The 14929-nt window shown below is 33.1% G+C and overlaps 1 protein-coding gene across 9 annotated transcripts in view; it reads right to left on the bottom strand.

Moving 5' to 3' along the window:
- The window catches only part of CSNK1G3 (casein kinase 1 gamma 3), a 104938-nt gene that overhangs the window by 47303 nt on the left and 42706 nt on the right, over positions 1 to 14929 (bottom strand). For all 9 annotated transcript variants that reach the window (XM_028506733.2, XM_028506775.2, XM_028506741.2 and 6 more), the window contains exon 4: positions 9245 to 9314. In XM_028506733.2, the coding sequence (XP_028362534.1) occupies positions 9245 to 9314 (70 nt within the window). The remainder of the gene's footprint in view (positions 1 to 9244; positions 9315 to 14929) is intronic.

Raw genomic sequence — 14929 nt, 5'->3', positions numbered from 1 at the left:
AAAATACAGAATTATCACATAGACTATGTTCTTTCCCAAGGCAGTTTTACTTTAAGGCATTCTTAACCTTTAGCACAAATGCTTATATTCCTAGCATAGCAGTTCTCAACATATGGTTAAGAGATACTTGGGGACAGGGATAGACAGTCCATGAGGCCCTTTTGGGAGGTCAGTGACATCAAATTATTTTTATAATAACACCAAGATGTTTTTTTAGTCTGTTCTCGCACAATGAATAGTCAAGTTTTCCAGAGGCTACATGATGTAATTTGGTAATGGACTGGATGCAAAAAAAGACATGAGAATCTAGCTGTTTCCTACTAAGTCATATATTAAAAAAATGATCACAATATGTAAACCAATGCCACTTTTCTCACATTTTTTGATTTAGTTAGATGTGATTTTAAAATATTATTATTGTTACCTTTAAATAAATGTAGCAATATTTCTATGTTTCTATTTTAATTTCTCAAATGGTAACTATCAACAGTTATAACCTACAACAAAAAAGTACTCTGGGATCCTCAAAAAATTTTAAGAATATAAAAGGACCCCAAACCAAAAATTTGACAGTCATCCTCATTGAATAGTAAGCTCTGATATAAACAGGTAAAATGAGTTTTAGAGTTGGTAACAGTTATTCTATTAAAATACCACAGCACCCACATTTAGTAGTAAAACTCTATCAGTTAACCCCAAATATAAAGAACAGAGCTAAAAGAAGCAACAGTCCTTTGTGTAATAATCCTATTTACAAATTTAGAAATTATTCTAAATTTTAAAGAACATTAAAAAATAATATTACAAGCAGTTATTCTCTATACAATGTTACAATGAATATTCAATTAATATCATGTGAATATTATATTATATTATTCATTATTCAATTTTCCCCATGGGGCCTAAATAATTAAGAAAACAATGATTCTATCATTTTTACCACTAAGCTTCAAGCTTACAAACTTTTTCCTCTCCCAATGTGCTACTTTATATTTAAATTTAAAAAATGAAATATAAAATCAACATGTTGTTTTTCATGGTTTTCTGCTCTCTATCTTTTTACTATTAAATAGGAAATTACAAAAATGATGCTGTATTTTTAGGAAATTAAATCTTTCCACTTAGTCATAGCTTATTCAAAAAGTAAGGTTTCTTTTCATTTGTGATTCTTATGTAATTAATTAATCACTAAAAATACTGTAATTATCACATAACACAACTATCCTAATACCTACCCCATATAAACAAAATGAATTTAAAGAATGCATACTACAGAATTCCTTAAATGTACACATTCTCCATAAACTTTAACTGTAACAGAAAAACTTTGTACACTTCCATCTACTAGTACCAGTGCACATATAAATCAGTGCAAATCCAGCAATGCATAACTTACAGAAATTCTCATATAGAAGAGCCCTCTATAAAGAATTAGAAGTGTTACATATTCTTAAGATGTCTCCTAAAAGTAATTAAGCTAAGACAGAAAAGGGAACTCGAAGAATCTGCTACACAAACTGTTGGTTATCTGGGCTAACATTAAATCTACACTAAACGCTAACCACATAGTATTCTTCATTATTTTTGTTGATACCAAAATACAGTAGGTAATACTACAAGTAGTTTACTCACTTAACTTTCATGATTTTTACAGTATTTTCTTTCCATTTTCTCAAACAGACACTTCTACATAAAAAGAGCAATTTCTTAAACATGATCAGAGAAAAATCCAATCTGGCAACTCAGTGAATAAAGGGAATTTTAGATATTACTGAAAGTGTACACCCATCTTTAAAAGGCTAATAGAGAACAAGCTGACCGCGACCAGAGGGGAGAGGGGAGGGAATTTCAGGGGAAAAGGGGAAGGGCGTACAGAAACAAGTATAAAGGACACATAGACAAAATCAAGGTGGGGGGTGGAAATGGGAGGGAAGTGGGGAGGCCTGGGGGGGTGGGCTGGGATGGGAGTAAAAGGCAGAAAACTGTACTTGAACAACAATTAAAATTTTTTAAAAGGCTAATACTATTACATACAACTTTTCTCAACAGCTAGTAGTAGTAAAATTTCCATCCATTGTGGAATTACCAACACTCATTTAGTTAACAGACTGAGCTGAATCATATTGAAAAGAATGTGAAAATAAAGGTATCTATAAACCAGAGCAAAACACACAGGGAACACATAAATCCTGCCCTTTTAACAAAGCACAAACCGAGAAGGCAGAGGAATCAGTATTAAGGAAGGAAGAGAAGCTTTTTTAGCAGCTCTTAGAAGGCAATACTATACAGAGGTATAATTTTAGAAACAGCCACTGCTGCTATTATCAAATTACATATTATTTAGAACATCATAATTCAGGGAACACAAAAAAGTCAAGCCACTCACTTATTTAAGAAACAATGCTTTAATATATGCATGGTTTCAAAAAGTATATTTAATATCATTTCTATAGTTAGAGATTTGCTTATGAACAGTAATTTATGACAGAAAAGATTATTTTACTTCCTTTGATAAGTAATAATTTATGACACAAAAAGTAGTTATTTTACTTTCTGTGATAAAGACATCAGCTTGATAAAGAAATTCCAAGAAATAATTGCAAAGTTCCCCTCAGTATCACCTATTTAAAACCACCTAATATCAAGGGAATAATTAAACATGGAGAAGCATTACTCAGAATCACAAATCTTCAAAAAAAATTGCCCCATAAATTTCAAAATATGTTCCATGCATTTTCATAAAGTATCAACAATTCAACTAAATTTTTTTCAAGTACACAAAAACTAAATTAATTCTAAGAATTAAAACCATTCCTACTCTGGAAAGTGATAATTTTTAGATAACTGAATTGTACGGTTCAGTTAATTAACCATTTGCCTATCTCTTTGCTCTATCATTTCCATTAATTTAAAAAATATTACTTGGAGGTAGAAGAGTATGTAATGGGGATAAATGCTAATGGAAAAATACAATAAAAAATAAACTATTAAAATATATGTAGCTCTAATTTTTTCCTTCTATTTCTACATCTCTAAAATGCAAAATTAAATTTATCTACTTACAGGATAATAAAAATAAAGTTAATTAAATAACATATTTTGAAATTGTATGACTGTGCTGCTTTGTCAGACAGAAACTCAAAATTTAATAACAATTTTATAAAGTATTAAAATCAAACTTTATATAATGACAGAAGTTAAAAAGCTTCAGGCAATTCTGGAGAAAAATATAAGCAAATAGCAAATAATAACATTATGATATGATAAAAGAAAAATAAAGATAAATTCAAAATAATTTGAGATCAAAGAAGAAGCTTTTCTGGAGAGAAACAAACAGATGTTATGAAATGCATTGCAAAAGGGGTGATATTTAGCTGGGGTCTGAAGAAGAAGGAATTCATTAAGAAAGACATTCTAAAAATAACACACATGAAAATAATAAGATGTATTCAAGGAATAGTAAGTTTAATACAACTAAAAAGTGAATCAGTAAAAAAAGAAATTTGGACTTTATGCTAAATAATAACCCTCTATGAAGAATCGAAGGGAAAAAGAGGTGAGATGCACAACAGAAGGCCGAATTCAAAGTGACAAGGAGGCTGAGAGAAGAGACATAACTGAATTTTGTGACTATTTCTCAAAAAGCCAAAATCAAAGGTGACTAACATTTCCAGCTTTAAAGGGTATGCCACTAATGGACTGAGATAATCCAGAAGAGAAAACAGGTGTTTTGGAAGAGAAAAATCACTGGAGAAGGGGAAAAGAAGATAGGGAGAATAATTCTAGGTATATTAGCATCTCTGATTCCAGTAGGGATATAAACGTTTGACTGGATTTTAAGAATGGAGACGACATAAAGAACTGGATGTTGTCTTTATATAGATTGTAATTTCATCCTTTCCTCCTTCCGCCCTGGTACAAGATATCCAGGACCATAAATACTAAAGCCACGTACTAAAAATAGGAGCAGAAAGTTAGAGAGAGCCTGATTCCTTACCTTTGAGTAGCTAGCTGAACCTTATATTGTCCACCTCGGAACTCCTTGTTTATTTTTCCTCACATAATATCCCTCTACTTGTTAAAACTATTGCTGTCATGATTTTTGTTCCTGACAGTCAAACTCATTCCTACCCAATGCAGTGGTCAGAATAGTTCTGCCTGTTCCCCTTCCCTTGTCATATTCTTTCTGTATTTCCCCCGGGAGATCACATCCATTCCCTTAACTTGAAAAACCACCTATGTGTTGATGACTCCCAAATCTAAATCTTCATTTTACTCAATAAATGCTGAGTGGATTTGACAAAACAAGATTATTCAATACATTATATTATTGCTATCACAGAAAGTGATACAGGTATAAAACAATATTCCGATCCTATGGAAAGCTAAGAAATATAAAGAGCCAGACCCTCATATTCACACTGCAGGAAAGTTGTACAATCCCAACTGTGTGCATGTAACAGTTTCAGTGAAAAAGTAAGAGAAAAGAGGAATATTGTCAGGGAAGTTAAAGAAAAAGAGACATGTGGACTTACAAGAGGATCAAAACGCACACAGGTAGAACTAGATAAATTGTGTATATTTTCAAAAATATCTCATTAAATAACTGAATATAAATCTATTTTTTATTTGTGTTCATTGTGGTAATATACATTATATAAAATTATCATTTTAACCATTTTTAAGTGGACAGTTCAGTAGTATTAGGTATATTCACATTGTTGTGCAACCATCATTGCTACCCATCCCATTAAACAATTATTTCCTATTCTCCTCTCCCCTCAGTTTCTGGTAAACACCATCCTTCTTTATATCTCTATGAATCTGACTATTTGGGGTACCTAAATAAGGGGAATCACAGAGTATTTGTCCTTTTGTGACTAGCTTATTTCATTTAGCATAATGTCCTCATGATTCATCTATATTTTACTATATATCAGAATTTCCTTCCTTTTATAAGGCTGAATAATACTCTACTGCATATATACCACAATTTGTTTATCCATTCATCCATACACTTGGTTTGTTTTGACCTTTTGGCTATTGCAAATAATGGAGCTATGAATGTGGATGTTCAAATATCTGTTTTAGGCCATGCTTTCAATTATTTTGTGTATATGACCAGAAGTGAAATTGCTGAATCAAATAATAATTCAATGTTTAAATTTCTGAGGAACAGTTATACTGTTTTTCACAGCAGCTGCATCATTTTACATTCCCGCCAGCAATGCACAAAGATTCCAATTTTTGCACATTCACACCATCTGTTAACTGGTTCCTGTTTTGTTTTTTGTTTGTTTGATAACAGCAACCTTAATGGATGTGAAGTGGTATGTTTTGTGGTTTTGATTTACATTTCCCTAATGACTGGTGATATTGAGCATCTTTTCATATGCTTATTAATCACTATATACCCTCTTTGGAGAAATATTTAATCAAGTCCTTTGCCCATATTTGAATTGGATTGTTTGTATTTTTACTGTTGAGTTTTAGAAATTCTTTATATATTCTGGATATTGATTAAATATATCTACTTTTAAAGAGAACACTAATAAGAAAGTTGCTACTAAAATGACACTTAAAATACAGTAAGAGAATTGTAGGTTAAATTATCTTTTTTTAATATTTTCTTTTTACTTATTTATTTTTAGAGAGAGAGGGAGGGAGAAAAAGAAGGAAGAGAAACGTCAGTGTGTGGTTGCCTCTCCTGTGGCCCACACTGGGGACCTGGCCCACAACCCAGGCATGTACCCTGACTGGGAATCGAACCGGCGACCCTTTGGTTTGCAGCCCACATACAACCCACTGAACTACACCAGCCAGGGCTAGGTTAAATTATCATGAATGGACCATTTATGATTAAGAGTAGTCTGAAAATATAATCCTTTCAAATATCAATTCCAAAGTCAAATTATTTTAAAGTCAGAAGTCTTTCCCCAAACAATTAAACTCTGTTTTTCTACAAAGCTCACATGGGTATTCAAAAATGTTTTAAAAATTCATTATTGATAACACTAATAACTAACATTCACATGATTTACATGAAATACTCAATGATATCCACACTTGTCAGTGTTTCAGAGTAACCACAATGCACACCTTCAGGCAATACCATTCATATTCCAATTTCTGTGCACGCTAATGCCACAGAGCACATGGGAGCACCCTTGTATATACAGACTACCCTGTAAATGTTGGTCCCAGGAGTTCTGTGTAACACTGCAACCCTATGGCATTCAAGTAGTAAAAGATGTATGTTTAATTTTTATTAGTATCTCTGACATAACTTGTAAAGATAAAAAAGGCAAAGAATATAATTATAAAAGTGCACTTTTGGAATTCAACTCAATGACTCTCTAAGTTCTAAACTGATTTATTCATTCTTATCCAATTAAAGTATTCATTCCTAGTTTTCCAAATGGTAGTTTTATTACTTAAGTAGATAGTACTGTTGTCATTATCTCTCAGTATCCAATCTTCCTTTTTTGATAACACCTCAATTTCCCATTAGGCTACTACCTCTCCCCACTCTTAGTCGCTGAGTTTCAAGTAGCTCTTGAGATAAGCACAGGATCTAAATCTGGACAATTTACAACTGCCAAATGCTGGAAGCAATCTAAGTGCCCATCAGTAAAGGAGTGGATCAAAAAACTACAGTACAGCTCTGGCTGGTATGGCTCACTGGATTGAGCACAAGCCTGCGAACCAAAGGGTTGCCAGTTTGATACCCTGTCAGGGCACATACTTAGGTGTTACAGGCCAGGTCCCCAGTTGTGGATGCATGAGAAGTAACCACACATTGATGTTTCTCTCCCTCTTTCTCTCTCCCTTCCCCTTTCTCTAAAAGTAAGTAAATACAATCTTAAAAAAAAACAAAACAAAACTATGGTACATTTACACAATGGAATACTACGCAACAGACAGAAAAAAGGAGCTTCTACCCTTTATAACAGCATGGATGGAACTGGACAGCATTATACTAAGTGAAAAAAGCCAGGTGGTGAAAGACAAATACCACATGATCTCACCTATAAGTAGAACCTAAGCAATAAAACAAACAAGCAAACAAAATATAACCAGAGAATAAAGTTTATAAAGAATAAACTGACAGTAACCAGAGGGGAGGAGGGAGAGAGATAATGGGGAAAGAAGGGGAAGGGTCATCAAGGAACACATATAAAGGATCGATGAACAAAGAAATGGGGATGGGGGGAGGGAAGGACTGAGGGTGAGAGGTGAGGGTGGGTGGGGTAGGGGAAAGTGGTGGCAGGAAAATGGAGACAACTGTAACTGAACAACAATTAAAAAAAAAAAAGGAAAGGAATGGTACACAAAATAAGACAATAAGATTCAGTCCCTAGAACTTTTGCTGGATTTTTTTAGTAAAGTGTTTTTATCATTGCTAAGCTATTAGTAACCACCTCTGCCATCTCATAAGAAAGGCTAATCAGAGAATGAAGACTTCACACACACACACAACAAAAACAGTGGAGCATAGAGGCAAATTTAAGACTGTCCTGATAACAATGTCTTATATATAGGTCCTTTCCCTAAATTTCTAATACATAAGCCAATAAACATTTTTCCCCTAGCTTTTTAGGGTTCTCTGTCACTTCCTAGTCCTAATATGTATGGCTTGACATATTATTAGTCTTATCCCCTTATCCTTTTTTAAATTTTATTTTGTATTGAATTTGTTGGGGTGACATTAGTTAATAAAATTACATTGGTTTCAGGTGTACAATTCTACAATACATCATCTGTATATTGTATTGTGTGTTTACCACCCCAAGTCAAGTCTCCTTCCCCTATCCTTTAACTGTTGTCAATGATAATTTTGATAACTCCTGAAGGTCTGTCTGCATTATAAGAAGCTTATAATGATAAATATATTAATATATAAAGGTTGATTCATTTGGCCCCACACTGACTACTCATTTGGAAAGTATACTCTTACGAAAAAAAATGCAAAATTGATAATATGTTAAGACATGCAAAGTCTACCAACCAGAATATAAACATGAACTTACAAAAGACACAGGAAAAAAATTCCATTTTATTAAATCTCAGTTAACAAAATATCCCTGCCTAGTAAAAAAAACTGTACATATGAAATCATTACAGTTAGTAGAAGTGAACAGAAAAAGTAGTGCTGTGAGAAGTTTTAACATAAAGGAAATGCAACATAAAACAGGAATTTCTCATTCGTTTTTTTTCCAATGGCACAAAATATACATCTCACTTAGATTTAGAGTTTATATAAAATACACCTGTATTAAGTTTCCTACAGTACTGTAATTACCACATACTTGTGGCTCAAAACGACAAAAATTTATTTTCTCACAGTTCTGGAGGCCAGAAATCCAAAATCAGTGTCACTAGGTTGAATCAAGGTGAGGGCAGCGTAACACTCCCTCTGGAGTTTCTAAAAGCAAATCTAGAAGCTTCTTTCAGTCAGTGGCTGCCAGTATTCCTTGGCTTATGGGTATATCACTCCACTCTCTGCATCCTTAGCCACTTTGCCTTCTTCTCTTCTGTGTATATAAAATGTCCCTCTGCCTCTCTCACAAGGACATTTCTGATTATACAGGGTCCAGCACAAATAATGCTTTTTTATTACAAAGTCATAAGCATGTAATTCTGTAACATAACAATATCACACTTAAGTACACCATATGATTTTTTAGGTGAAATGTTCAAATTGCTGTCTATCTCATGCAAGACATTCACATACCCTACTAACCACACTCAAGCAAACCTTACTTCCGCTGGACCCTATATCTAGGGGCCACCCAGATAATCCAGAATAATCTCCCATCTCAAGATCTTTAACTTACTAATACCTGCAAAGACTTTGCTATAAAGTGACATTTATGGGTTCCAGGGATTATGATATGTATACCTTTTATGGGACCATTTTTTAGCATACTAACAATTTCATAAGTCATTTTAATGAGTATATATCCTAAAAAGGCTAAAAATATGGAAGCTAGATGCATCTTATATTCTCAAATTAAAATTTTTCAGTGAGTTCTCTACTCATATTAGTACCAACACAAATGGCTCCAAAAATATCCTATTTAAAATAAAAAGGGAACATTAAGACTCTAGTAAGAAAATATCTAGTAAGTATAGCCTTAAGAAGTTATTCACTTTAACTAAATTTAAATACTATTCTTTGAAACCAAGAGTTATTATGACAATCCACTTTGTTACAAATTTAAAAATTAACATAAGACTTTACCTCCAGATCCTAACTGTTTATAGAATCTATACTCCAAATGTAGCTGTGGTGCTCTGGATTTCATGGGTTCCTAATTAAAAAACAAACAACAACAAGTTATTAAAACATCATTAGGCCCCAATTCCAAATGTTATAACTCTAGGTGTCAGCTCTTAGATAATGTAGTATTTTACTAGGCATCTTTGACTCTCTAAGGTTAGATCAACTATACATTTATTTCAATGTAAAATAAATTAATGTCATAAACATACACAAGTTTAAGTGGCTATTAGGTCAAGCATTAGGGAAATTTTTATGTTTGAGTCTTTGACCCTGCAAGAAAAATCTATTCCAAACATTCATGACTAGGGAAACAGTGACTCTTACTCTTTCTCTTATTCCAGCTTCTCTGAACTATGTATTTATTATGTAAAAGTTCTAAGTTAAAGCGAAGTCATAGAAAAGTAAAAAAGAAGAAACAAAGATAATGCAAATTTCAACAGTAACAACGTGTTTTTAAAAAATTTTAGTTGGTATATAAAAGCAGTTCATAAGCATTAGGTCCCAGAACATTTTTAAGTGTATATAGCCCACAACTATCACCTCAAAAAAACTTGAGAACATTTTTATCATCCTTCCCTCAGAGGTAAGCACTTTTTGACTTCTATCACCTTTGAATTAGTTTTGTCTGTTTTGCATTTCATATAAATGACATTATATAGTATATGTTTTACGTGTATGTACCTGATTTTTTTCATTCAACATAATGTTTTGAGTTTGACATATAGATAGATACACATACACAGACACAGCATAAACAGAAGCAAAAAATATTATAGATACAAGAAATAAATAATGTGTTAAAATATCTGTATAAAACAGCAAACTATAAAAGGGTAACAGGAAATTAGAACAAGATCCAACAGAAAAGTATCACAAAGAAAATTTAAACAAAATCAAAAGAATTTGAAGAAATTAAAAAAACAAATAAATAACCAAAATTTAAAACTCAGTTTGCCATCAGATTAACACAAAAAAGAGAAAATTTGGACAATGGAAGATAGACAGAAAAATATCTACAAAATTAGAAAATTATGTAGAATGCATCTATATAAGTAATATAAAATGTATTATGAAGAAAGGGAAATATAGAAAAAAGATCAGTGATTCCTTGAGAAGGTCTAAGATGCATTTGCATAAGAGTCTCAGGAGAGAAGGAGGCAGGAAAGTGAGCATAAATAAACGAAAAATAATTTCTATAAATATTGAAGACTTAATGAATGAAAAACCACAGACTTATGAAGAATGTGAATCCCAAACAGAATAACTAAAAAAAAATTATACCAACATATATCATAATAAAACTATGACCAACAACAGAAACTTTAGGCAAGGAACTAGTAAAATCCCAGTGGAACAACTGTAATCATAAGATTATTATTAAAGAAAACAATCAGCTTAGTTCTTAGGAGGCAGCTAAGAGTAGTTGAATAGAGTAGTTAAAAGCACAGACACTGAAACAAATTGTTCTGGGTTTGAATACAAAATTCACTAGACTTATTAGCAGTATGACTTTAGGCAAATTATTTAACCTTTCCATACTTTTTAATGCCCTCAACTATAAAGGATATAAATGTTATCTTTTTTACACATATATTTACATAACTACATAAACCACATTAAGTAATATATGAATATATATATAATAAATAATTATGGTAATAATGATATGGCATGAAAATAAACTAAAAAGATATACCCATATATCTCATATATTTGCATATATATGACTTAAAATAGTACCTTCCATATAATATTATATTAACTATAATTCTTCAGTTAACAATATAAAAGTATACAGCCACAAGATGTAATAGAAGATGCCCATTTATGTAATCACAAACAAAATCAAATAGGAAACTTATTCAATCACTAATATACCCTAGACCAGGGGTGTCAAACTCATTTTCACCAGGGGCCACATCAGCCTTACAGTTGCCTTCAAAGGGCCCAATGTAATTTTAGGTCTGTATAAATGTAACTACTCCTTAATTAGGGGCAAAGAGCTTAGCAAGAAACAAGGTGCTGGGCCAGATAAAACAAGGTGGAAGGCAGTCTGTGGGCCTTGTGTTTACTATCTGTGCCCTAGATTAACACAGAAACCAGATATAACTTAGTTGAGTCAATTTAACTTGATTCTAATACTTTCCTAGCAGGGAAACTTTATTATACCACTATGTAACAAAAGTCAACTCACCAAAGATAACATTTTCATTATTAATAAAATATAGGTTATTATATAGGTGCAAACAAGATATGAAGGTGGTGGCTGAGGTCAAATTAAAAAACTATCTTGAAACAAACTATCTGTACTAGGGTAACATTAAATAAATATAAAAATCTTTATAAGAGATAGCAAAGCTGAAAGTAGTGACTAAAATCTGCTCTGTGAACACCACTGTTATCAAACAATGCCTTTATTTGTACCAAAAATCAGACAGCATTGAAGGTACACAGACCAACATTTTCAATTGATTACTTTTAAGGCAGGTTATGAACAAAACTTAGTTTATGTTTGGTACTTAGTAAACTAAGTACTGCCAATATATTTTTGGATGAATTTCAGGTAAACATGACTCTATACCTCAATTCCACCCCAAAATACTAGACATGGATACAAAAATTTCCCAGTCACCCCAAAGAACAATGAATAACTACAGTTATTTATATGTAGTACTGATCACTGTGCTTTAAAAAGGCAAACAGAGGAAGCATGTTAAAAAAAAAATAATTAAGGGGTACTGATATAGAAGGAACATAGACTAAAAAGATGGTATGTGTAAACTAAGGATGAACAATGACATGATAAATTTTACTAAGGCATCAATGGTGTCAACAGGGCAAATAAGTTGCAAATCTGAAAATAATAGGACCTAACGAGAACCACTTAATGACTGAAATAGACAAGGAAAGGTCAGCCTAGTGCTGTGGCTCCTGTTTTGACACAATGGTTTATCTGCCTTAACATATTAGTAACATATTATTCACATGCTCTAGTGAGTAGATCTGCTCACTATAGGGTGTTGCATCAATAACACAGCAGATGGATATTGCCACACTCTATTCTTGTTTTTTTCTATATTTTTATTATCTAACCATTTTTATTGTTATTCTACTGCAGTTTTCCCAATTTTTCCCCTTTTCCCATCCTCCTCCCATCCCATCCCCTGCTCCCACAGAAGATTCCCACACTGTTGTCCATATCCATGGGTTATTCATACATGTTCTTTGTCTAGTTCCTTCACTTTCTTTCCACCATTATCCCTCTTCCTCCTCCCCTCTGGTCACTTTCAGTCTATTCCATGTTTCCATGTCTATGGGATTATTTTCTTCATTAGTTTATTTTGTTCATTAGATTCCTCTTAGAGGTGATATCATATGGTATTTGTCTTTCACCAATCAGCTTATTTCACTAAGCATAATATTCTCCAATTCCATCCATGCTGTCACAAAAGGTAGAGTTCTTTCTTTTGCTGCACAGTATTCCGTTGTGTAAATGTACCACAGTTTTTTGATCCACTCATTCACTGAGGAGCACATAGCTGGTTCCAGCACTTGGCTATTGTAAATAACACTGCTATGAACACAGGGGTGCCTAAGTTCTTTTGAATTGGTGATTTGGGGTTCTTAGGGTACATTTCCAGCAGTGGTATCACTGGGTCAAAAGACAATTCCATTTTTAGTTTTTTAAGAAAATTCCGTAATATTTTCCACAGTGACTGCACCAGTCTGCATTCTCCTGACAGTGCACTAGGGTTTCCATTTCTCTGCATCCTTACCAGCACTTACTTGTTGATTCATTAATGATGGCAATTCTGACAGATATGAGGTGATATCTCATTGTACTTTTAATTTGCATGTCTCTGATGGCTAGTGATGTTAAGCATCTTTTCATACATCTATGGGCCATCTGTGTGTGTTCCTTGAATAAGTGTCTATTCAGGACCTTTGTCCATTTAATTGGACTGTTTGTCTTCCCAGCGTTGAGTCGTATGAGTTCTTTATACATTTTGGAAATCAAACACTTGTCCGATGTTTCACTGGCAAATATGTTTTCCCATGTGGTCAGTTCCCTTTTCATTTTGATGATGGTTTCTTTAGCCTTGCAGAAGCTTCTTAGTCCAATATAGTCCCATTTGTTTATTTTTTCCTTGTTTCCCTTGGCCATGGAGGTATTTCAGCAAAAATATTGCTACATGAGATATCATAAATTTTCCTGCCTACCTTTTCCTCTAAGACTTTTATGATATCATGACTTATATTTAAGTCTTATCCACTTTAAGTTTATTCTGGTGTATGGTGTAAGTTAGTGGTCTAGTTTCTTTTTTTGGTATGTACCAGTCCAGTTCTCCCAGCATTATTTACTGAAAAGGCTATCTTTACTCCACTGTATGCTCATGGCCCCTTTGTGAAATATTAATTGATCATAGAGACTTGGGTTTATTTCTGGTTTCTCTATTCTGTTCCAATGATCTATGTGTCTCTTTTTATGCCAGTATCAGACTGTTTTGATTACAGTGGTCTTGCAATATAGTTTGATATCAGGTATTGTGATCCCTCCTACTTTTTTCTTTCTCAAGATTGCTGAGGCTATTAGGAGTCTTTTTATGGTTCCATAAAAATTTTTGAAATACTTGTTCAAGATCTGTGAAATATGCCATTGGTATCTTAACAGGAATTGCACTGACTCTATAGATTGTTTTGGGTGATGTGTACATTTTAATGATGTTACTACTTCCAATGCATGACCACAGTATACACTTCCACTTATTGTATCTTCCTTAATTTCTTTCCTCAATTTTCTATAGTTTTCCAAGTACAGGTCTTTTACTCCTTGGTTAAATTTATTCCTAGGTATTTTTTCTTGTTGGTATAGTAAATGGGATTTTTCCCCCAAGTTTCCCTTTCTGGTACTTCATTGTTCTGCAAAAATGCCATCTACTTCTGAATATTGACTTTGAATCCCACTATTTTGCCAAATTCACTTATTAGATTGCGTATTTTTTTGTGTGGAGTCTATAGGAGTTTCTATGTACACTATTATGTCACATGTGAATGATGACAGTTTTACTTCCTCTTTTCTGGTTCGAATGCCTTTTATTTCTTTTCTTGTCTGATCATTGTGGCTGGAACTTCCTGTAAGAGTGGTGAAAGCACAAGACAAAGCACCATCCTTGTCTTGTCCCTGATCTTAAGGGGAAAGCTTTTAGTTTTTCCCTGATAAGTACTTATTGGCTATAGATTTCTTGTATATGGCTTTTATTATGTTGAGGTATACTCCGTCTATTCCCACTTTGCTTAGTGTTTTTATGGGTGCTGGATTTTATCAAATGCTTTTTCTGCAATCTATGGATATGATCATGTGAATTTTCTCTTTCATTTTGTTTATAAGGTATATTCTGTTATTGATTTGCAAATACTGTACCATTTTTGCATCCCTGGGATGAATCCCACTTGATCACGGTATATGATCTTTTTAATGTATTTCTGAATCTGGACTGCCAATGTTTTGTTGAGGATTTTAGCATCTATATTTATCAGAGAGATTGGCTAATAGTTTCTTTCTTTGTTGTGTCTTTACCTGATTTGGGAATTAGGATGATACTGGTCTTGTAAAAGGGGTTTGGGAGTCTTCCCTCTTCTTGA

The sequence above is a fragment of the Phyllostomus discolor genome, chromosome 3 (genome assembly GCF_004126475.2).
Source record: "Phyllostomus discolor isolate MPI-MPIP mPhyDis1 chromosome 3, mPhyDis1.pri.v3, whole genome shotgun sequence".
In the NCBI taxonomy this organism is placed as follows: domain Eukaryota; kingdom Metazoa; phylum Chordata; class Mammalia; order Chiroptera; family Phyllostomidae; genus Phyllostomus; species Phyllostomus discolor.
The sequence above is the reverse complement of the archived record's forward strand: the minus strand, read 5'-3'. Positions and strand labels throughout refer to the sequence as shown.